This window comes from Neodiprion virginianus, chromosome 1, assembly GCF_021901495.1.
Source record: "Neodiprion virginianus isolate iyNeoVirg1 chromosome 1, iyNeoVirg1.1, whole genome shotgun sequence".
NCBI lineage: Eukaryota > Metazoa > Arthropoda > Insecta > Hymenoptera > Diprionidae > Neodiprion > Neodiprion virginianus.
Window position 1 is genome coordinate 4,208,989 of NC_060877.1, and position 26,069 is coordinate 4,235,057.

The 26,069-nt window shown below is 40.9% G+C and overlaps 2 protein-coding genes across 3 annotated transcripts; both read left to right on the forward strand.

Moving 5' to 3' along the window:
• The first annotated feature begins 8 nt into the window (after positions 1-8).
• LOC124300872 (WD repeat-containing protein 44) lies at positions 9-6,698 on the forward strand. Its single transcript, XM_046755365.1, has 6 exons — positions 9-195; positions 830-998; positions 1,948-2,595; positions 2,868-3,005; positions 3,081-3,371; positions 3,521-6,698. The coding sequence occupies exons 1-6, from the start codon at positions 128-130 to the stop codon at positions 5,243-5,245; spliced, it is 3,039 nt and encodes a 1,012-aa protein (XP_046611321.1). The 5' UTR covers positions 9-127; the 3' UTR covers positions 5,246-6,698.
• Positions 6,699-12,677: 5,979 nt separating this feature from the next.
• Positions 12,678-25,121, forward strand: LOC124296736 (uncharacterized). 2 transcript variants are annotated; one of them, XM_046747054.1, is made up of 3 exons: positions 12,678-13,130; positions 19,544-19,635; positions 22,007-25,121. In XM_046747054.1, the coding sequence occupies exons 2-3, from the start codon at positions 19,588-19,590 to the stop codon at positions 23,660-23,662; spliced, it is 1,704 nt and encodes a 567-aa protein (XP_046603010.1). In that variant the 5' UTR covers positions 12,678-13,130; positions 19,544-19,587; the 3' UTR covers positions 23,663-25,121. The 2 variants fall into 2 exon arrangements, with proteins under 2 accessions (XP_046603010.1, XP_046603011.1); XM_046747055.1 differs by lacking the exon at positions 12,678-13,130 and adding an exon at positions 13,142-13,359.
• Positions 25,122-26,069: the final 948 nt, after the last annotated feature.

The following is a 26,069-nucleotide window of genomic DNA, read 5'->3' on the forward strand; positions in this document are numbered from 1 at the left end:
GGGAATTACGACAATACGCGACTGTCATGGGTCCGTGATCGAGTGAGCTTTTGCGTGCAAGAGCAATGAAACAGAAGTGTTAATTACTATCCAATGGTTATCCCTATCGCTAACGAAAGTGATAAAGATGTCTGGAAGTAGCGATTCCGAAGAATTTTTCGACGCCGAGGACGACATTTCACATCGCAGTTCACGGTGAATTTCATCATGTGATTTGCGTATTCCGATTAAGCGATTTGGCGGGTGGGGGGAGGGGGGGTGGGGCAACACTGTCAAACTGATTCTCAATATTTATTTAACAATCGGAATTCTTCAAGAATGGCAATGAACACTGTTAAATAATTCCATTTTTTTTATCATCCTCTCGTCATTCGTTAAGAAACGTCATCCAATGATTTTGTTCATTCACTTGTTTTCCAATCACCATTTCGATTTCAATTCTATGGATATTCACCTTCATACTTGTTTGACTTACTTATGTTTACTTTTTCACTTTTTCTTAATATGGATACTCAATTTATATCTAACCAAGTCGCTTAAATTTATCTACACAAAGTACTTTACAGCCACTAGTTAATTCGAGATAACCATTCTTCAACTCTCGTACAAATCTTGCACTAGCTGTCGCTACTTTCAAAATCTCCAACAACTCTTACCAACTATTAACGTTCACTGTAATGACAGCTAATGAAAAATTGTAAAATTTGTATTGTGATTCAATTATAATGTCTATAATCATTAACAAAATGGCTCAATCACCAGTTCATGTTGTATTCTCTGATTGTTTTACATCACTGATTTTTAATAACATTTCATTTCATGTTTGCAGAAAATCTCGTTCGCGAGATACAACTGCGGCTGATTTGCAATCGCCTAATATATTGAGTGCAAGTAAACAGTTGGCTGATGATGTCTTTGTCAAGCCTGCGGATCCCAAGCCAATCGATGATTCTAAAAACTGTGCAGATGTGGAAAAGAAGGAAAACTCGGATAAACCAGTATGCAAATTTCAAGTTTTTTCAATGTACCCTTGACACGATTATCTGAAAAAGAGTCATTATTGAATGCATAACAGTTCTTTGAAACCAATCGGGGAGTTGCATAGTTTACGCTAATTTCTTTGCTTCTGTATTTGAGTATGCTGCGCTTCCGGATTATGAGGGTAATCTGCTTTACACTGCTCTGTAACGTCAATTGAATAGTATACTCCTGTTAACATTTTTTACTCTGGAGAAAAATTCTTGACATTTATTCAATTTCATTGCTTAATTGTTCAATTCGAATAATCGGTACCAATTTTTTCTTAGGAAGATTATTATTATGTAATCTTGCATATCCCTTGTGTATATCCATTTGATTCAGTCGACTACGGTGGTGTACCGGTCAGCTTTCCTTGCCAGTCATCCTATATACTCATTTTCAAGCATACACTCTTTAAATTTGGCACAGTTGACAGATTTTTCCAAGAATAAACACTGGTTGATGTGCCGTAGTTTTAGTAATCGTAATTAATAAAAAATACAGATGAAGCAAAATAGAGGTCTGATATTCTTCAGAATTCGTATGTGCTGCAGCGGATTGTTTTCATGTCTGGTTAGGCTGGCAAATATCTTCATCCATTTATTGTTTGCAAAGTTAGCTTAATTGTGATTGACATAGTTGCTGTTGTCGATTCTCTCATGCGAAGAGCAGCAGTTCAAATTGTTTGGAAGTAAATATTTTTATCTCAAGGTGATATCCTATCATCCGGCAGATATCTCCACTAACTGCGTAACATGTACTTGCATCTTTCTAAGAATAGGTAGTAGGTAGTATTCGGTGGCAATTGAAAATAAACAAAAAAAAATTATTCAACAAATTTACAAGAAATTGTGATAAAATGCTAGACTTTTTTGAACAGTGAAGAATAACGGTGTAATAAGAATAAAATTTATCTGTTTTCAATAGGAGGAGGACTGGAAAGGTAGTGGTGTGGACAAAATTGTTGGCAGGCGTCGATTTCGCGAACTAAGGCAGCGCATGCAAACTGAGGATGATGATAATCCAATAAATAATTCACCTCCCGATAGCCAGACCTCCTCTATAGAAGGAGTGTATCCCGCACCTTCCAAAGCTTCTCATCCGTTCAGAATAATAGAACACGATACCCTTAGCTTGCAAAGTATGACTTCTTTAGGGCGCGTCGGTCGAATACTGTCTGGTGTATCAGATAACTCCTCCGGAGTAGTTCCAATAAATTTACCTCAATGTCCCGTCACTCCGATTCTCGTCGATACACAATTACCCTCAGCCATTAGCATTCCTATTAAAGACGAGGATACTGCCTCTGGTAAAGTATCCCAGTCCTCTAGTATTCTAACTTTGTCAGGAGACAACCTTGATGATAATGAATCGTGTATCAACGATAGGCCAGATTATTCTGCATCCTCACAAGGTAACATGCCTGTGATGTTCCAAGAACCTGACGTTATCGCCAGTACCAAGAGTAATGGAAAACCTATCGAGAGCGTACAGGATTTGCCCCCTCCTTCAATGCCTGTTGCACCACCACGACGTAAAAAGAAATCTAAACCTCAAACACCTACCGATCTTACTGTAAGATATCTCAATGTTCGATCAACGTGTCTCTTAGTAAATTGAACCTTGCTCATCTATCATTTTGGTTACACAATGAAACACATTTTTAAATAATTTAATTCTCAACCAAAATTATTTCACGCTAGCCCTGTTATCGCAGTTTAGATGTAAATATTGTGAAGCACATAATAGTTGGTAACGCAGTGAATAGAGTTATAGCATTCAAGCACATGACACATATTTGTTAGAACTTTCATTCTTACGTTATAAAATTGTGATTTTGCTTTTAGCCACCCGTTATTGAAGAACTCATACCTGCTTCGCCACTACCGAGTCCAGCAAGTACAATCGAATCCATTACCAGAGAATTTGAACATTCTCTTGACATTCGATCAGCAACTAAAGGGCAATACGTCGTCAAACCACAAGTAAATTTGCAATAAAACACAACTAACAACATCCAATCTGTTAATTACCTGACCTCAAATACTTGCTCTTCTTAGGATGAAGATAAAGCAAAGGCAGAGGGACCGTCTCCGGAAGAATTGGCTAGAGTGGAACGAATGAAAGCTGAAATAATGAGTATTCGCTCCAGCGAAATGTCCAATAGTCCCCTCGGGTCCGTTTCAAGTAACAGTATAGGTCGCTGTTCTTTGGGTCCGCATCGTTTGACTGGTTTTGGTTTCCAAGGTTCCAGAGAACGACGCAGATCTGCCGGTGATCAGGATATGATAAAACAGCTAAACATGGTCGTCAGAACACGAACCGACTCTGGAAAACGACTCACAGATATGGTTGGTACAAAAAAATGACCTGTTTTATTGGATCTCTCTTCTTGAAGTCAATAAATGCAGAAACTGGCTGAACTATGCTTTTTGTTTACAACGGACCATTAAAACTCATTTCTATTTCGTCAATAATGCGTGATATCGTTGTTTTCCAGGAGATTCTGGAACAAGTATCTGTGTTAAACTTGGACACTGGAGAACGAGTACCTCTTAGTGTAGCAGAAGATAAATTACCGCAATGCATGGATCCCTTGTCGTTACAAATAATGAGAATAACATCAGAGTACATAAGCAACGCCAGTTTGGAAAAAGAAAAAGAAAGTGACGAGGAGAGCGTAGACAGTAAGATGTCGAGCATACCTCCCGACGAGGACGTGGCAGTGGGTAGAGTACGCAAGAAAACGCAAAAACTGAAGCGATTCCTGGGATCCACGGTCAAGAAGACAATGGACAAGGCAAAATCAATTGCTCAGGAGGTATCCCACGCAAGACACAAGGAGGATATTATGGATATTGTTGACGACGTTTATCCAGGAGAACAGCAATACATCAAGCTGAAAGCCTCGAACAGTCACAAAGGCCCCTACGAATTTGACAATATACAACACGTTCAGGATCTAAGTGGAGAACACGTCGGTCCTGTATGGTGTATGAAATTTTCCGCTTGCGGACGATTGCTGGCCACTGCGGGACAAGATCGTGTCCTAAGAATTTGGGTCTTGCGGGACGCGTTCGCGTACTTTCAAGACATGCGAACGAAATATAACGCGGAAAAAGTTAGCCCGACTCCATCTCAGGAATCACTCGTTTCACAGCAATCTGTGGATGATCCAAATATTTTGGCCAGTATGAGCAGCGATTCGGAAGCCGCGAAGAGCCCGTTTATGCCTAAACCGTTTTGCACGTATACCGGGCACACCTCGGACCTCCTCGATGTATCGTGGTCTAAAAATTACTTTGTTTTGTCATCGTCGATGGACAAAACGGTCCGGCTTTGGCATATATCGAGAAAAGAATGTCTCTGCTGTTTCCAGCACATTGATTTCGTCACAGCGATTGTATTTCATCCGCGAGATGACAGATACTTTCTCTCCGGATCCCTGGACGGCAAATTACGGCTATGGAATATTCCTGACAAAAAAGTAGCGGTATGGAACGAAGTTGATGGACAAACAAAGTTGATCACAGCGGCAAATTTTTGCCAGAACGGAAAATTCGCGGTCGTCGGATCTTACGACGGTAGATGCATATTCTACAACACCGATGAGTTGAAGTATCACACGCAGATTCACGTCCGATCTACAAGAGGTAAAAATTCAACCGGTAGAAAAATAAGCGGCATTGAGCCCATGCCCGGTGAAGACAAAATACTGGTAACATCAAATGACAGTAGGATTCGCCTCTACGATTTGAGGGACTTGAACCTTTCCTGCAAATACAAAGGATACGTTAATGTCAGCAGTCAGATAAAGGCAAGCTTCAGTCCAGACGGACAGTACATTGTGAGCGGATCAGAGAATCAATGCATTTACATATGGAAGACGCATCATGACTATTCAAAATTCTCAAGCGTACGACGGGATCGCAATGACTTTTGGGAAGGGATTAAGGCTCACAACGCAGTTGTAACTTGCGCCGTATTTGCACCAAATCCTGATATTATTATCAAACAAATTGAAACACGAGAGCAGTGGGAAGGAGGAATTGATTCGAAGAGCATCATCGACGGTACGACGCCCGTTGATCCGGTTGTGGAACAACGAACCAAGGGATGCGGTGGTCACGTTTTAGTTAGCGCTGACTTTAACGGATACATTAAGGTGTTTCTAAATAAAACTAAACCAAAACACAGCTCGTTGCCAGCATCCGCACTCGCATAACGCGAAATTTTCACCAACAAATTCCAGAGTAATTTAATCGGTAATTTTCGTCTGTTGCATCGGTCTGTAATTGGCGTTTTCTTAATTTAATCAAGATGTTGACTAAACTATTCCCCACATTGAAGACAAAACTACATTTTTAGTTATCACGAATGAAATCGTTTTAATGACATTTTTCACGACAATCCTGCTAATTCCATATCAAATCATTCGTCTAATTTATTGTGATCCAAAATTAAAATCATGTAACAAATTGCTGATACGCAGAGAGCAACAAAATTTTTCTGCTTGAATCGTGTAATGGGTTTCTCAAATCATGTGCACTGCTCTGTCTGGTTCATGTTTTTTAGAAATTAACGAAACATAATATCAAACGTTTGCTTAAAAATTACGCAACAGTATTTCTGTGTTAGACCGTGGTTGGAAACTTATTCATTTTATTTATTTTTTTTATTATATGTTCAAATCATAATTTATTGTTTTATGCATTAATTTTTTGAAAGCTTCCAGCGTTGGACATAAATTTAATGAGATTTCCCAATAAGAAATGATGTATATCAAAATGCACCATACTGTTTCGCGCACTAAATCAAGTTAATTGCAGTGATGATTTTTCTGTGCCATATTCTAATCATCAGCATGATTTTTAATATAAAAAAGACATAAACACACACACACACACACATTTGGTTTTCTAAGAAACGATGTGTCCTGTTATATTATACTTCGTTGCAATCTTCAATAAATTTTGCATAGTCGTGTAAAGAAACTTTTTTAAATCTTTTATAGTCATAATTAACCAGTTATAAATATTATTATTAATATTGCGAATATTATATCGTCCTCTTGCCCTCTAAGTTAGTTGTAAATTTAAATGAGATGCTAATTGTAATATAATAGAATTATACTTATAGCGTTCTATTGTTTTGTCATCAGTAAAACAATATATTTTTATTACACACCCATGCACTTCCATACATGCATCAAAGATCAAAGTATAAAGTTTAGTAACCATCTGTTTATAAGCGGAGGAGAAAACAATTAAATATAAAAACAAATAGCAGGCGTGTATTTATATTGATGAAAAGCATTGCGTGTATTGTGTATGAAATGGATTGTGAAAAAAATAGCGATATATTCCACGTACATGGTATCTAAATTTATACGAATTAAAAAAATTTCATTCGTCTAGATGTATATTGTTAATTGAAATGAATTTCTGAAACACCAATTTGAAGCTATTGTTAGTTGTAATTCCAATACGTCAAAACTTAGGAACTTGGGTACAGCTAAATGGCGGTAGGTGTATTAATAATTGTGTATCTGTTATTCTAACGTCTGTGCATAGATTATGCATGGTGAATGATTTTAACAAAGTAAAAAAAAAAAAAAACATATGTATATAGTTATATATTCTCCAATGTGAAGACGAATGTCTAAAGAGAACAATATCGGTCAGAAGAAATGTTATAAAAAGTCTGATATTCATACTTAACATCAGCGCGGTGTTAATTTTAATAAGCATAAAACGTTGAATTTGGATTATATATTTAAAGCTGTGCCTTTAAAATACACTATGAATACTTTTATTATTTTTCTTTCATTGAGAGATCGAAATGAGTCAAAAATACGTGATCGGTGATTATTTGTTTGTTTCCAATAAAGGCATAACAAACAATAACGGTATTTATACATCTTAAGTAACACTGTGTTTTACGAAGTTTCATTCTCTTTTCAGATTAAAAAATATATTATTATATATTATATAATATAATATTGTACATAATTTAAAGAAAAAAACAAACAATTGTTCCACTTAGATAGTGCGTACGATGTATCGGTTTTATTGACTGATGTCAGTCAAGATGAAAATGTATTAGAAAAACCAAAAAAAAAAAACTAAAAAGCAGAAAACAACAAACAATTGCTTACAAGTCAGCACAAATGCATCAAATAAATGTAATTTCTTACTACTCTGGCCTTTGTACGCTTTTCGATAAAATCCTGTGGCCACAACCCATTTTACAAGAAATTTTATCTTTCACTCGCCACTCGTTTCCCAACTTTTGATGCTGATCTTTTTCCCCCTCCTTTCTGGTTCTCTTCGATACGGTGAGGAACCAGGACGGTCACTCGTCGCAGAGTCTACGATGCTTTGGTCTAATTTGTCATACAATTTATGCATATTCGGCCTAATTTTAGAGAGATAATTAAACACGAAACTGTGAAAACACGGAGCATATATCATACACATCATTAGTACGGCCATAGCTGATATTTATGGCATTATAAAAAGAAAATTTCACATTAGATCATTAATTTCTCACTCATGTTCGTGCTATAAAATTTCAGATACTCAAACTCGTGTTACATATTTTCAAAGATACGACGTTGAGTTTTTTCTTTTGCAGATAAATCGAGAGTAATGACATCTTTCATGTTATAATTGTAAAAACTTCGTCGATATGTTATATTTTAACTCGATTTAAACTTGTCGATAAATATTTTCCACTACGAGAACATTAATTTCATTAGGGAAAACATGTTGCGTTGAAAATTTTGTAAAAATAATTGGGATTAATTATTGCCAGGCGCCACAGTGGACTTGTTTAGTTTTACGAGATATACTCGAATGAATTAGCCGTTGGTTTTATACGGCCCTCACGAATTAGGTACAAATACTGTTACATCGTTCAAACGCAAGTAATTTTAATTCAAGCATACTTTATTGATTTGATTATTTAGCGTAAAAATACTGAGAGTGAACGTACAATTTTAATTTAGGTATACTTGATTAATTTGATTGATCAGCGTAAAAACTCTCATGCGTCACACAGCTTAGTTAAACGTACAATCGCGATGATTTAAATGAATTAACAGAACGGACAAGGTGTGCAAATAATTTAATGTGCGCTGCTAAGGTTCACTGAAATAACGTATCGTATTTAATTAGATTAGTTTTGAAAATTTGTAATATTAACTACAGTTTATTTCCCTTTCGAGAAAACTTTGACACAAGTCAGAATGACTGTAGGTGATTTTCATCACGAAGATGAGAGCAATTACTGTCGATCAAAGGTACCTTTTTATTCAAGTTTTAGTATTCGTTTTGTATTTTTTTTTTTTCCAATTTAATTTACGCTCTCTTTGATGCACCGAAAGAGAAACATATCGCTTCCCTGCACCCTGCAGTAACGGTTTACGCCACATTCTTTGCCGGCTTGGACGACCACGTGACGTGCCGTTAAAATAACAAATATTTTTAATACAAATTCCTTGCTTTGTTGGCTGAAGTGATTACAGCATCGTTTTGTTTTCTTAAACCTTATTTAAGCACGCAACCCAACGTGTCTTTCAATTTTGAAACGTAGTAAGCCAAATTTGTCTTTGCAGAATCCGTATAATTCCGACGCACAGCAGACTTTCTTGATTTTGCAAATATGCATGTAATATTGATAGTTTACCGAAGAGAAAAAAGACAAAGTAATAGAAAACTTATAATAGTATAAACCGCGTGCTTGGCGAACTGTAATTGTAAAACCCTAAAATTATTTGATTGTACAATATTGTAAATAACTGATGATATTTATAAATGTTTCAGGTTTGTTTGTATAATAGATAAGTGATATTATACTTGTATAACTGTGGAACCGTAACGATGTATTTATTTCCCCAATTTTTTACAACCCTGTACAGTTTTAGTAGCCAATGATTACCGCGAAACAAAAAACTTGAGTAGCTGAATTCGTTTTGTTTCTTTCATTTTTCTCTAACGGTCGGATATGAAATATTTTGATTCATTGTTAAAAATTATCAACGTACCTTTGTACAGATTCTCCTACTATTCGTGTGCAGAATCGCGGTATCAAGATATCGAAGAAAATTGTTGACCAAGTCGAGAAAACACTTGATTAAATGTTTTATCGTATAACCTTTGCAGTGTCTTAAAAACGTATAAAATTTTGCAACGATGCTTTCTAGACCAGTAACATGTAGTTGTGTGTTTAAATTAAAAATTTAGTAGGCATCTTTATAGATTGAAAATAAGAAAATGTTAAAAAAGAAAAAATGTATATATATCGGTATATCGAAAATCCTGTATTCTAATAAAGCTGACGTTGAACGATAAGTATTTTCTGCGTACAAAATTTATTACAAAAGCCTCAAATCACGACAAATTAATGAATATCATTATTTCTTATACATGCACATTGCGAATTTGCTGCTCATAATCACTTGTCGATAACTTTCATCCGGGATGGTATACAAAGAATTCAAAGGTACGTATAATAACCACAATTTCGTTAGTTAATAGCCGAAGTCTGTAATTGCCACGCCAAGCGAGCGGATTTAACAAATAATTACTGAATTAAAATCAGTGGTAATATCTGTACTGGACAGACTACGCGAGTATATTTGAAAGTAGTGACTGACGGTCGGTGGTCAGCCAGCCCGTCACTGCAGAGAAATTATCTCCGAAATTTCGTACCCAGACGATATTGGGAAAATTTGAAGATGAGGGCCTTAAAATTTTCCAAATCTGTTCACTCGTAATTCGCAATTTTATTAAAAATTAACTAGCGCAAATGTAAAGTTATTACCGGATCTTTGCAAAGATTACATACTGCACGGATGGATTTGCACACATATTGCAGCATTACGAATATATACGAATAAGTTTTCCTCTGTTAATTGTATTCTTTGACAGAAGCGCGAATATTTGACGCAACATTGTCCTGTTGACACACGTCGCTGTGCCTCCTAACCGACTTGTTTGCAGTACCGTCGCATGTAAAATAGTTAACTGACACACTTGTTTCATAGCAGGTATTCAAGCGATATGACACGCCTGTATAGGCATAATGTATATCTGCGAAGAATCTCATTAGAGTGTAATATGCCTTGTAGTTACGATACGCGTGCAGACCTAAATAAACCGCTTGATCACACACAATCGTTTGAACGAAAGAATTCAACCTCTTTCGAGCAATGCTCAGATTCGATTCATTTCGTCCTGTATAATTTTTAATGAAATTTGCTAGGAAAAATTAATCCGTTTCGTCATACTTATCAGCGTGAAAATTCACGCTTGAACCTTTACAGCGTCGATTCGTTATTGTAAATATTGTAGCATACGGCGGTTATAGTTACGATTATTGGTCGAAGGAACGAATCAAGGTATACATATGTACGTAAGGTATTATATACTCGAGGAACGGGATATCGGCGATGGTACATAACGCATACAGATGTATTAACTGCGAGGGTTTGACGCCAAATATTTCCGGTATAAAAATCACAAAGACGTCGTAAAGGTATCGGGAACGTTGATTGGAAGATTGTGTTGGTGGGATAGATGCCGTACTAGGTCAATAGACCGGCCGTCCGTATACCTACTAAATCCAAGTCAGGCATACCCTACTTTTTAATTCACGATTTGAATCGGTAATTTGGTTAAAATAAAATATATCGGAATGAGAATCGTGCGTGTTAGATAAATAAATTTGCATAATAACGACCTGCAATCTTTATTTCACATGTTTCATAGATATTTCCAACCGCCCCGGATGACGCAGTCTTGTAGTTAATTTTCAATCAACTAAATATATTGACGCTGGTGATGGGAATGGAAAAAATAAATAAAAAATACCCGCCGTCGATCCTTGCCCCGATGATAAAATATGGCAGAATGTTCGAAAATTTCAAGCTTTCTCCAATCGGTCAAGCCCCGTGTAATACAATTCTGGGGCTCTGTATAATATTACAAATTCGTTACGCGGTCTCGGAGGAGAAATATCATTGAGTCATGGGGCAAATTTGCTGGCGGAGAGGAAGAAAAAAAAAAAAAAAACGAAAAGAGAACACGTTGCGGCAACCTTTCTAACGATGCTACATGTACTGCCAAATTTCCCTCCCGCCCATTTCCGTTTCGATTCTGTATACGCATGATTGCACGGTTGGATCATTTTATACGGTGCAAAAAAATTTAAGAATTGGTACAATGCGATCCGCGCAAACACGCGACGATGCTGAAACAAGAGGTTTGTGAAAACTGTACGAGAGGAAGGAAAAGGAATAGGATATAGCAAAGCAATTAGGGGCGCGTGCGTTTGTAAGATTAATAAAAAAAAAGATGAATGCACGGGCACGGAATATTTGAATTAAGGTATGCAACTGTGTTGTATCGACTCGTGTCGATCTTATCGCCAGACCGACTGACGCTGAGGGTGATCGGCTTCTTCGGTAACGTTAGTCAGCCGCATCGATAGTCCCGATAGATAAATGTACCGAGTTCTGATCACCGCCGGCAAAACCAGCCCAAACAACTTCTTCTTCGCGATACTTTTACGACTGCAGCATCGGATATAATATCTGGAATTTGTCGAAAAAGCGGTAAAATTTTAAATCAGGGATCTAGCAGTTTATGCAGATGAAGTTTTGCTTGCTTCTGGAGTCGCGACTATGTTATTAATCGAATAAAAAAAGCTTTACCAATTTACATCACAGTGTTAATAATCTTGAAAATGTTTGCGGAACTCGGCTTTCTAAATCCTGAATGTCATGAGAATCCTGCCAAAAAGTCGTCACCCTTCCCTGAATATTTGCGAACGAATAAGATGGTCAAAAATATTGTAAATTTGGCAAGTTCCTCGTGACCTAGATTCGCAATCGGGACCAGAGATACGGAACACGCGGATGATGAAACATATTACGGATTCCAAGTATAGAAGAAGACCACTTTTTTCGCCACGAACGTTCACCGTGAAGGTAGCACGGATGATCGGAACATCTATAGTTACATCAAGCCAAGAAGAAGTGGGACTGAAGAAAAAAGTCAGCGAAATTGAGAAAAATGATTCCTCAAAGATCGTCGCGATAAACGTCCCAGATGGCACGATACTTGGATCGTCGAAAAGATGTCTGAATTATTTCTAATTCGGCATTTTCTGACGACTGAGAGATACCTCCGCGCCTGAGAGACGTCATTGGTGACTTTTAGATGTCAAAAAATGTCGCATAAAAAATCATTCAGACATCTTTTCGACGACTCAAAGCGTTGCACCGTCTGGTGTATAGCGAGCTCGAGTAAAATGATTCCTCAAAGTTCGTCGCGATAAGCGTTCCAGATGGCCCGAGCCACGGAGTCGTCAAAAAGACGTCTCGGTCATATCTCAATTATCTTAGGCCCCATTTTCCGGCGTCCGAAGGATACCTCTACGCCCGAAAGACGTCCTTGGGGACTTTTAGCCGTGAGAAAAACTCGCCTATTCTACGACTTTCCGAGACCATTTCCTCGGGCCCCCAGCAGACCGGGGTTGTCGTTAGTCGAATGGTAGAAGAGTCGGCGGGATGCAGAGTGCACCGATAGGCATCGAGGAGAGACACCGACGGTGCCAGGTGAATAAGGAGATATCGGAGGTTCGCGCTTACGCTCCTCGCGGTTCAGCCCGAGGAACCTATATAACTGTACCAGCGTGTCTGGGTCAGGAGGCGGATCACGGAGTTGTAGTAGATATAGTCTGTATATCGGACAGGTGTATCCCATTCTTGGTTCGCGCGCCCTCGCGTCTCCGCGTCTTCGCGCTCGCGCCTCAACACCTGTTCCCGTACCTCTGATCCAGCAGTGTCCGAGGGTCTCTCATCTCCTCGAGGTCGGCGCGGGACGATATCGACGTACTCGACACCATTCGTCCGCGTTTCAACGTTTCAGTGTCTGTGTCACTTGTGCCCGGGTATCGATAGACCGTCTATGATCCAGGGTCGCGAACGTTATCACTGTGATTATTAAGTGCATCTTGTGTCACTCCACGTGCGTCTCGACCACCGACCACCCTGATCCGTTCGTCCCGGGAGGATCGAGTACCACCAATCAAGACCAATCAAGGTATCCGTCTGCGCGTGTATTTCGAGGGATCGTTTTACGCCCCCTTCACCCCAGAATAAGTTACATCCTGTAGCCGGTCGGAAGCTTGATTTCGTTTCCGGGTGATCGCTCGTTCATGTTTCCTCGAGTGCCGAGTTTCCAAGTCCCAATAACACAATGTCGGTTTGACCATGCAGTTGAGCTTGGTGTCGATGATACCGTGAACGACTCTTGGGAGCAGAAGATGCAGGTACGAATTCGTCCTGAACCAGAGCGCGTAACGAGTATTAAATTGTACAAAGTGTCGAGTACGTCTCGAATGTCTGTACTTTTTCGGAAACTGGCGTTCGAGCACACGCGGCCGTAATAATTGGTACACGATAGGCGGTTGCGATTGCGGCCGGTTGGTTAGACACGGTCAATTAGTACCGTCTCGTTAGACTGTTTGATATTAATCTCGTCTTTTCTGGGCCTCTTGGGTTCTTTTTTTCTTTTTTGAGCACGTACCTTGAAGATGGGCACGAGCCTCGCGAAGCATGCCAAATCGCGTAAACGTGCGTCCGGGTTAACAAGTAACTCGTGGGTAACCGGCGTGACGAATTAATCAGGTCTTTAGTCAAAAGGCGTTACAGATGAAACTATGTAGGTACGTGGAAACGGCTCACCGCGTCATAATTCATCGCTCCTCCCTTGAAAAAGAAATAATAGCACACGTACGATGTAAAGTAACGATATACGCGTGTAGAGGAATAGAAATTGCCAATGCTCGCTCGACTACGTCGTGTGATTTGTTATATTACGGCGTGAATATGGCACAGAAAATTGATTATTGGAGCGCGGCGATGCTTACTTAACAATCTGGAGAAAAATTTCCTATCTCTTATGATTATCCACTTAGCTATCTGACTACCTGCGCGCATGCAGGCGCCTCTGAATTATACCATTACGCTGTATTCCCGTTTCTCTCGATCTCCAGCAAGGCTAGACTCATCCGGCCACTTTCGTTTCAGTGTAAAATAAGATGGGCCCCTTTTTTGCACGTTGATAATCCAGTCGAGTTTCTCTACAGAATTGTGTAACAAGGATTCCGAACACAGGAAATAAATGATTGACGTATAAATAAGGAACTCCTTGTTTCATACCGAATTTCTTTCGCTACCGCAGTCCGACTTTTGGTAATAATTTCTGGGATGCAACTTCGAAGTAAATATCCCGTGATGTGAAATACAAACCACACAATACGTCTATTTAAACATCTATGCACTCGCAACAATTTGATAACCGTGTGCGAAATTAATCGGTGTGAGAGAGAGTTTGAATTGTTAACAAATTTTATCATCATTTTCTCGACTTGATCAACGTTGATTGAAAATTACGCTAATCGACGTACAAGAGTTTCAAGATTAAATGACACTGAAATTAACGAACCCGATGAGTTATGTAAAAATTGTTCGGGTGTGAATATAATTTGTATTTAAATTAGCCGACCGAATGAAATGGAAATTGGAAAAAATGTCTTTCGACATAACGCGTAAGCTCGCGTGCGTACACATGCCTCCATATTTACTCCATCGGTTAAACTGGTCACGAGTTTAAACGAGAAAGAAAAGTTCCGCGAACCTGGTGCCGAGTCTACGGTTGTGTACCCTAAGGTTAATTAAAGGTTTTTTGGTGTCACCGGACACTGTTGACTGTGACACATACCTATATATAAAATATATTCCCGTTCGATCGGTACAACCGAATTGTGTAAATGTCCAATCCGTTATGTTTTACCGTCGCCAACAGTTGACCAAAATATCTTTAAAGGTGATAAATTATTGTGCGAGCCGCTCCTTTCTACCATGTATAGGTATCTATCGATACTGCACGCGTCGGGAATCTATTTAAATAATCTAATCGCGATGCATCGAAGTGACGATCCATTTCACCAACAGTGTCATCCGAATCTCAATCGTCGAGTCGGGCGATTTTTCACCAAATTTTCTAAACATTCATAGAGGTTGTCATTTTTGATCGCTGGTTCAATCGTAAATCACAGTACGATTGAAGCGGGAATTTCGTATCGAGTTGACTCGATGCTCGGGGTATGAAAGTTGATTTTCATCCGATGTGCAGTCGTCGAACTTTTATCACGTGCGTATTACACGAAAGTGGAACACGACCGATCGGCACGCAGTGTATAACCCGCGAATAATATTTGATGATTATATCAAACCGAAGAGAGAGGAAGAAAAATGGAGACAGAGAGGATGAAGAGGCAATAGCGAAAGACGCGGTACAGAGAGAGAGAGAGAGAGAGAGAGAGAGAGAGGAGAAGGAAGAAAGCCCGGGGCGAAAAAGACATTTTGCAGATGGCACGGTTAAGTTTGCGAAGATCGCCGGGTTGTAATTCCTTCGAAATTTTATCGCAAGTAGTGTAAATTTCAGTGCAACACTTCGGAGAGATGCGGAGAAGACTCGGAAGCTCGTTTCCACAAGCGCATCGGTGCTTTTCACGACAAGGGAAAAGAGACCTTGCAGCTTTCATTCGGTCAAAGCGACCGGTTGCCGAGGCCGCTGAGGTTGTCGGTTGCGTATTACTTCATCAATGAAACCGTTATGCGTATATTTGACGATCGGTTCTCGGTCACAGATCTCTTGGTCCTACTTTACTTGAAATCCTCCGGCACTGCCATAAAGCGCGATGGCCTTTCTCGTCATGTCCGAGCAGCCTCCGTTTTCAACATCTGTAACGTACCGAAGAAACCGGCAGCTGGACACGCTAATTTATTTCCATTCGAAATTAGACACGTCGAATGTAGGCTGGTCGTTTTATCATTTCCTATCGTCGTTAATCAATCTCGTGAATTACAGGGTTTGTTGCTCGGCTTGCAAAATACTTTGGGGGACCAAAATTAATCAACGTTAACCGTAAAAATAGACTCGATTTGCGGACGAACAAAGTCAATTTAGTAATTTAATTAATTAATCTGCGAGTCGAATGGTGTGGAAGTATTTCGCAGAGTACGTTTGAATAATGGAACTCTTCGGAAGAGTTTCGATAAAACAATTCTCTTTGAATATCCATACAAATTTTTCCACAGACGTAAGACTTTTCATCGGACTGCGGAATCTCGTCACGGTTATGAATAATTCAAAAGAAATCGTCCCCGACTGGAAAGATATGGGATGGCAATAAACGAGCAGTTATACCGCAGCGGTTGTTGATTTATTACTGCATCATAAGACCGGATCGTGACATGTTTACCACATCTTAGGATCATCTTGTACCCGGTGAGCTACCGCCTGCAGGCCCCGGGGGTAGTTCGAGATTATTATTTATCGACGTGGAACCGGCATAAACGCCGGAGGATGTCCGCCGCGTAGTTGTGTGTATGTATACTTGGCGTCATTACGGGAAGTAAATGATGAAATTCGCACATACAAGAAGCAACCGCGCAAAGTAGGCGAGGAGTTGGAAGGTAGCCGAATTGCCAATTGGTCGAAGGAATGCTCGACGCTCCAAGGCGGACATGTATTATATCCGCGAATGCCAACCGCGCAACTTACTTCGCCTACTTTCCTACTTATACACTTAGAGAGAATACAGGCTGCAGCCTATCCTACGATCATTTCTCACAAGAGGATGCAGGCATACGTCAGCGTGTTTAGTCGCCCATCACGACCGTTTACGCCGTACAACAGCGTCTTAACGAGCCGATGCATGGCTTACGAATTTCAAATCAATCGACGTTCGTCCAACGATCATTAATTGTCACTTCAATTACATCCTCTCGGGGAGTAGTAGACGGTGAACGTGTTCCCACAGCCGGGGCTGCAACACCTGGGCAATGGTTTCTGGGTCACGAATTCGTAGTAATTAACGACGATCGTCGAAGGGCCTGATGGGCAGTAACAGCTCCACGTTATTGTCCAGACGCGGAATCGACCCGATAACTTGGCGTTTTCCGTAGGACCAAAAACCGAGAGAGAAAGCGCCTCGCAAAAGGTTGAACACTCGAAAAATGACGCGAGTATCCAATTGTCAACCAGTCCACTCCACTCCTCTGACCTATCGAATGATTAATTTCGTCGATAGGTCCCTTCGGCGAGATCCGGATAAGATCTGAGCTCCGAAACGTACCCGTATCCCAACAGCTCCTCTCACGACTCGTTTATACGACTCACGACTCGCGACGCGCACGATACGGCCAGTGGACCAGTGGGTCACCAGCGTCATCTCGACTGCCAGCCGCCTTCCTCGTGTTTAGAAGGTATTGTAAATACGGAGTGGCCTTTGGGCCACGTGGATGCCCCAACCGCACGGCGAGGTCATTGAACAGAGATAAACGGCAGGATTCTTTTCCGGATTAACGAACGCCTGGAATTGCACAAATTATAGCCGATTCATTGGCGGCGGCGGCGTATAAAGGATCGGGAAAGAATTTTCATTCATAAAATTATACCGCCGTACGATCCGGAGAGTGAGGAAATTGTTCACCGTTAGACTTCGGTAAGCCGTGTTAATGCGATAGGTATTGTTGGTTCGTAAGATCGAAAGATCATGGGTATAGTCGTAGAAACATGTGTGACAGACAGTGGGTACAGATATTATAACGATGCTCTGAATTCATTTCTTTTTCTAAAGTCCTTCTCTTTCTTTCTTTCTCTGTATCTGTTTTTTTTTTTTTTCTTCGTATTCTTCTTAGACTTTTTTTCATCTTCTTACTCCGATACAAAGTCGAAGCTCGGGGCTCGGGGCCAGATTTTAACGTTAATAAAAATAATCAGGGCCGAATCTCGTAACGGCACTTTTCATCTCCGATTGATAATGAGTAGAAGATAAAAGGTGGGACGGACGGCGCCGAACGGGCTGGGGGACCAGTTGGGCCCAGAGTCCAGAGGAGCCGCCTAAGTAACTCAAGCAAATATACACACACCCGGCTCCTCGACTTGTTGACGTAACAAGGTGTGCGACTGACATGTAGGTATAGTTATTTGTGGGGCAAATGCTTGCATATTCAGGGGAACATTGTACTCCTTTTTTATTATTCGAACGTTCCCATATGCTAATTACGGGCTGCCTCTTCGTGCCTGAATAGCAATGCGATATATATGCCGCACACTCTTGTTTTAAACTTGTCAAGAATTCCCCAACGGCGGCATGGGTCATCTGCACATTTGGAATACCGATACCTGCCCGTCATTATTGGCGGATTGGAAGTTGCATTACGATTTCTTTACGCGTCGTTTCATGAATTTCAACGAACCTCACGTTCGTTAAAGAATTTTCCCGTATAAAAAGTTAATTCCGTCATCGCTCCGGCCCATTTTTCATGCCAGCATATATCGATTAAATGATATCCTTATCTTGCGGTAGGCGTAAACTTTTTTTCTTTTGCCTTCTTCCTTTTCGTTCGTCATTCGGAACCTCGACTAAAACGCGAGAGGAATCTCGAGCCGAATTAAAGAAGGAGTGGCCGGATATATATATATATATACATATACTATATATATACATGTGTATAGTTTAAGATTGTGCAGCAGAGAGAGAGAGAGAGAGAGAGCACGCGGTGATGATTGGTTGAGTCGTTAACCCAAATTCACAAATCAACTTGAAAATAATTATATTTCCGAAACGACAAGTGAGAGCTAACGGTCTTCCCCGCTAGAGGTATATCATACCACAAGTCGTCCCGACACGGGGATCATGAATAAACTTGAGATTTATATCCCATCGAGGATTGGAAGGAAGCATGCCTCAAAAGGAGGAGGGAGAAGCAAATTAGAAATAAAAATAATGAGGAAATGAAAATGAACAAAAAAAGAAAAAAGAACGCGTCGAAAATAGTGTGAGAAACCATTAGTGCGTCGGAAGATCGTGCCGCGTGTGGGCCAAATTGAAGCTTTTAGAAGGTTAATGGAACAACTTGAGAGTCTTGAAGACATGACGAGAGAAAGGAAAAATTATTGAAAAGAGAAAAAAAAAACAGAAGAAAAAAATTTAAAAAAAACTTCACGAATACGCGTTAAAATATTCTGCCTCAGATGCAATTGCAAAGCGTACGTCTTTCACGGAATCCGCTAATTACAGTTTAGGATACATCGACGATATTGTTATAATGAAGACCCTGCTGTGGGTTTCGTACTCTTGGTTGCGCGCATCGATGATGATGATTCCATTTAAAGGAATCTGTACGGTAAATAACTAATTAAATCTCAATTTGTAGATAAAAACTAAGTCTGCACCTACGGGTATACCCATCTGCAATGATTAGCTTGCAGACTTACCTACCTATATACGTATGGAAGAAAAATGGTCGGCGCGGCGGTAATTAAAAGCCCATCTTTCAAGATCCCCTGCGAGTAAAAACGAATCCATATTTAATTAATCCTCGTCTCCCTAAGCACAATTCCTAAAAATTTAACATCTTAAAACATTTGTTTTCCAGAGTCCGTATCCGAGCTCCTACGGTGCAACCAAAAACGTCAGACGATGCGGTTACACATACACTTGGTCCTAGCCTGTCTTCTCTTCAAGGGAGTGAGTATTTTGATTCTTTACTTTAACGCCCTTCGCGAAGCGATCGTGGACTGAACCCCCCTTCATGATATTCCATAAGTGTAATCAATGGAAAATATTTGCATAACGTAAGAAATAAAAAAATAAAAAATAATGTCGTTGACCCCATAGAGCGGAATGCACACTGATCAGACCATCAGTCGTAATCTGGATTTGTTGGGGGTTCAGTTACCTAGCTACGGTTGTGTTCCTCCTCTAGTTCTCGGTTCGTAGAAATTTAGCTACTCGGGGAAGCTTGAATCCAATTGAAGGTAACCGATCACTAACTGTCGTCCGTGTCACAGTCTCCAGACGAGACGTCGCGTCGTTTGCTGTTACGTGCAGCTCTCATGGATCCAGTTTGAGTATGTGAATTGGTTTTGTAGAACACGCGTTCAAAAGCGAGGGAACAAACTGATCGCCAGAATCTGAAATTCTTCTCAGTTGGGTTTTGGATTGTAGTAAATTCATCGGGTACATTTTGGTCCCGAATTGGAAATAGACGAGTATACATGACGCGTTGTCGATGCATCTCGATTAGGATCAGAAGCTGTTGAGCATTTATTTTCGCCTACTTTCCAGTAACCCTTTTGTAACTTCGATTACGCTTCGCTGCTGCGGTCATTAATCACTCCGGACGTCGCGTTGGTGTACCGTGAGACGAGAGACGACCAGGGATTCTTCTATTGAATTTCTGTTCAATGTTACGAGGTTGTTGAGTGGGCAAAAAGGAAATGAAAACAAACGGACAAACCCGTCGCTGCATTGTAAGCTGCAGGTGTGACGAACGCTTCTGAAGAAGCGCCAGACGTATAAGATTATGGTTGAGGTATAACGCTCTCAGCTCAGCTGTGTTCGCGTCTTTATACCTTTCCCACCGACACTATCCATTCCACGTATGTATACAGAACTGTTTTCCATTCACCGCCGTTTCTCTCTCAATCGTTGTATATCGTGCAGCTCGAAGAGCTCTTCTTCAATGGAAGTTAAAAGTGTACGCGTGTGGGGCATTACATCTGCAGGTTCGATCCGAAATAGGCACCTTTGAACATTCTCATGCCTCCAGCTTTGCTCAACACTACGATGGTTTGGTAAAATAAGAAGAAAAAACGACGCAGTAATGAAAAAAACCCATTTCTACCGCTCAACGCTGCTTCTCGCGGTGTTATTAGCCATGATTGATGTCTCACTAGGATGCCCCGATGCCACGTATTTCTGTACATAATAATCGAGACCGGCTGCGTGCGAAGCACGTGTAAGAAAGTAAGAACGGATCGATAGATCGGCTGCATAGTCCTCAATTTCGTTCGATACACCCCGATCATCCACGGCGATCGCTATAAACTGACATGATTTATTGCGGACCTGCATCACCGTCGACCAATTCGGCTTTTAACGCCTCTGCCACTAGAGTATAAATTCCGGCGATTAGAGACATAGGCGTGAAGAATATACCGAATAGTATAAAAATAAGGAAAATTTTGTAAACGGGATGAACGAAGGGTTACAGTATACTGGACTGGATGATGGGGAGTACGCGAGCGATTTATAACAGCTTTATGTAACCCAGATATCGCGCGTTATGTACTTATATCCATGGGAGGCCACGTAGCGTTGCCGTTATCCAGTTGTCTGACCCAGTGCTAAGGGCTTCGAGTTTCCTCCTTGGAGTCAGGCCACGCCGGTCGGTCGGTCGGTCGGTCGGTCGGTGGTACCTCCTTATTCAACAGCGTCTGCTCGAGGCGCATCGCGGGTAGGAAGAAAAAGAGAAAGAATAAAAGAAAGAAAGAAGGATCGCTGTGTGTGGGCAATCCGCGGTTCACCTTCACGTTTGTTATTAAATTAGAGCCGGTTTTGGTGAGCGGGTACGCGGCCTGATGTGCCGGTACCAGACGGAGCGGGTCCTTTGATTCCCGTGTGCCCGTTCCCCGGGCCAGCTTCGCGAGCATAAATCGCACGGTCTTTAATTGGGTTAGAGGAACGCGTGAGCACCGAGAGCTGATCCGCGAGCTCACGGGACGAGAGACGAAGTGAGCGATGCTGCTGGCCGATTGACCTGCGCCGAGGATGGCACGGTGGTCGTTCATTCGTTCATTCGGTCGGTCGGTCGGTCGGTTGATCCGTTATGCCTGAGGGTCATGTGCGACGTGTCGGATGCTCCTGTTTTGTACGTACCCATCCCTACCTCGTCGAGAAGATCCAGCTCCTCTGTCACGCCGTTGGACTATCGGTGTTAACCTCAGGCGTCTCCTCGAGACTCGATTCCTCCCCGTTTCCTTCCCTCCTTGTAGCTCCGGCCTTTATCCGTCGGGTAGTGAACTCCGTGTGTAAACGTGTGTCCTTCGTTTTTCAGCTGGCCGGCTCCGACGACGTCGAGGTGATACAGGCCGTGCCCGGAGAGGACAATCGGAACGACAAATCGGCGATGGATCGGCAGGACACCGAGCTTGGCAGCTCGGACCAGCTGGCTCTCGAGACGACCGGTGAAAATACCGCCGGAGGTGGTCATTACAACACCGGTCAGGTACGGAATCATCCGGGTCGCGTTAGTCTTGGCCTATCCAATCCCCGGCCTCATCACAACGTCGCTTATCACGGACCTCCACCCCCCTTGCCGTCCAAGGGTCAAACGGAGGCTCAGGACAAGGTTTACACGTCCCATTCTGGTTCGGGCGGCGATTCCTGGCCGGTAGCAACGCCGGACATGCCCAAGATCATATCGCTCGACGTGAAGTGCGAGAAGAACCTGATGAAGGTATACCTCGGGTTCGACCAGCCCTTCTACGGCATAGTCTTCAGCAAGGGTCACTACAGTAACGTGAACTGCGTTCACCTTCCGGCCGGCCTCGGAAGGACATCGGCCAACTTCGAGATCAGCATCCACGCCTGCGGGACGGCCGGTAACACGGAGAACGGACTATACGGCTACGGCGCCGAGTCAGGCTCGGGAACATACTTCGAGAACATAATAGTCGTGCAGTACGATCCGCAGGTTCAGGAGGTATGGGACCAGGCCAGGAAGCTCCGGTGCACGTGGCACGACCAGTACGAGAAGTCGGTCACGTTCAGGCCCTTTCCGGTCGACATGCTCGACGTCGTGCGGACCGACTTCGCCGGGGACAACGTCGGTTGCTGGATGCAGATCCAGGTGGGCAAGGGACCCTGGGCCTCCGAGGTATCCGGACTGGTGAAGATCGGTCAGACGATGACTATGGTCCTTGCCATAAAGGACGACGACTCCAAGTTCGACATGCTGGTCCGGAACTGCATGGCTCACGACGGAAAGCGCGCCCCGATCCAGCTGGTGGATCAGAAGGGGTGCATAACCAGGCCCAAGCTGATGTCCCGTTTCACAAAGATCAAAAACTTCGGAGCTAGCGCCTCCGTTCTCTCCTACGCTCACTTCCAGGCGTTCAAGTTCCCCGACTCGATGGAGGTCCACTTCCAGTGCACCATTCAGATCTGCAGGTACCAGTGCCCCGACCAATGCTCCGAGTCGAATCTCCTCGACTCGCAGTCGACGTACATCGAGAACCACCAGGTGATCCATCCCGAGTCCGGTTACGGACCACCGCCTCTTCATCCGCTTCCTCTCGAGGCCTACCTCCAGGCAACGGCCGGACGACCGAGGGATGAGCGCAGGAGAAAGTCTCGCGAGGTCGCGGTTAGTCCCGAGAAAGAGGTCGGCGTCAACAGGATCATCCGGGTTGTTTCCACCGGCGATTTAACCTTCGCTATCGACGAGTCGAGCAACGATTCCGTGGTCGGACCGACGATGGTGTTTCCGGCAAAGGAACACGCCGCCAATTCGAGTCTCATATGCATGACGACACCCGGATTCGCCATCACGCTCATCGTTCTCCTCGCAATTCTACTCGTATCCTTTGCCCTCACGGCCTACGTTTGCCTCCGTTTAAGACCGTTCGGTAAACTACCGAACAAAGGAATCGTTGGACCGTTCGGCAGTAACGCGCATAAAAAAACCTCCAAGACTTGCTTCTACTCTTAGGACATTATAGACCACTGCTCTGTTTTCTCCCGAAACAGGAGATAAAATAAAGATTCATATGTTCAGACGACGCCTTTTCCCCCGCCACAAATGACGAGCGATTAACGAAACAATTTCTCTTACAATTAGATTTTGTAATAGTAGTATTAATTAAGATTGGATTATACCGATACTAATCTTGTTATTTTATTCTATCCGGTTTAAAAATAGTTAAGATGGTTAAATCAGTCGACTCGCTCGACATTTATACCCGATTGGGGAAAGATGTCTCAATTTATATATACATAGATTTTCACGTATTAAAATATATATACCTAATTTACGGCTAATTCGAGGCTCACCGCCTATATAATTATAGACGTTGTTTAAGGATTATTAATTTCTCATTATAGTTTTTCAGTTATTCATACAAGTGTTTGAAATTCAGTGTTTGAGTCGACGAGTATGTCCACAAAACCGATTTTTTTCTGGTTAAAACCGAGATCCTATAAATCTACGGTATCAACGTATTATTTTTCAGTCTATACGTTACTGAATTTGACCATTTGAAAAGGACTTTGCCAAGTTTTTCCATTCATCTTTCGAATTATTCTCCGTTTTCTTGCAAATCTTCCAAGTTGCGACGGATATATATATAGTGTCGATACACGTTAGCTCAAATATCATCTTGTCACCTTGGTTCTTGGACTACGATGTTTAGTCATTACATTTAATATTTATTTAATTATTTATTTATTTATATCTATATATATATATATACATATATATAGAGGTAAAAGTTAAATAATATGTAGGATGCGACCGGGTAAATGGTTATAGGATAATGTTACGTATCGTTCGGAGGTTCTGTTGCATACGGTTTTCAATAAATATTCACGATGCAAAATTTGATCAACAAATATGAAAGAGAAAGTTGAACACTGCGGAGTAAGAGAGAAGCAAAAATAATTCACAGTGAGAAATATCATATTCATTATACAATTGCTAACTTAATGTCGTCGATTTTTTTTTTTTTAACGGCGTCGTGATTAACTATTTCGTATGCTGTAGAACCTCAACGAAAATTTATACTCCAACAAAGTACGCTTAGTACCTTACATTTAAGTAATTAACTATTCATCTATTTCCGTTCATTTACGTTAAACTCAAGTATAATCATTATCTTGTCTTTCTATCGCGTATAACGCGATTATTATACTATTCAATTAAAAATAATTCACATTCTCAGCCGCATGTATTGCTTTGAGATACTTCAATCGGATGTCCAATTGAAACGAAATCATGACTTTTCGTCGATAAACTCCATTAAAATTACAATAGTTCCGAAAATTTATTTGAATCAAATATAATTATTAGTATAGGAAAATATTTTTAGGGTAATAATTTTTACCGTGAAGTTATCGACCGAATTCCATTCGATGTTGCTGATACACATTAAAATAATCAAAGTAGCATGAAATGTCACGAAAAATACTTCATCCCGCAACTGAAATCTCAATCTTCATGCTCACAGGAGAAATAATCTTTTTGTGTTCTGTTATCATTCTTCTATATATGGACTATCGTCGATAGTTATATTATCAAAACTGAATTAGGAAAAAAAGAAAATTATAAACAACAATTTATCTTTATGTTGTATTTAAAGTGAAAATCTTTCCCGGACTAAACTTTACTTAAATGTTCAGTCTAGTAAAATATGAACATATATATACATAAAAAATATTATATGTATATATATATAGTAATAGTAACTGGCAAGTAATTTATCCTGCTTAAAAATACCTGTACAACTGGCATTTAAAATTAATATGTATTTTTATATTCATATATACATATTTTCTTCTGTTTGTATTATTTATAGAAGTATGTATTACATACCGATAGATAATATTTATACCTGTGCTCATTGTAATTACAGATATCACCGGTAAAATAACAATTTATATTCTACTGTAAGTCATTTTTCTTCCCCAACGATATCGTTAGTTAAACAAAAATAAAGAATTTGAGAAAAGGAACATGGCTGCAACTACATATCCGAATTATTTGAGCAAAACTCTTACCAGCACATCGGCGTAAGGGTTGGTTTTTTTTTGTTTTTGTTTTCTTTTTATTCTTTCACGGAATCAAGAGTAAAGTTTGTGAAACGGATTATGAGTTAGTAGGTGTTATTAATTTTTATCATATATATTTACGCAGTTTAATTGATGAGTAGTCTTTTTTATATATGCACACAATTATTATGTATAAATTTATACTGTACACGAAATTCCTTACGAATAGATTATTTTATACTTATTTTTAAAGTACTTTCCATCGGTTTGAAATGGAACAGGACATTTTATGTCACTTTTCAGGCATTCATTCTTTACATAAAGTAAAAAGAATGACAAAAAATCGTACAATT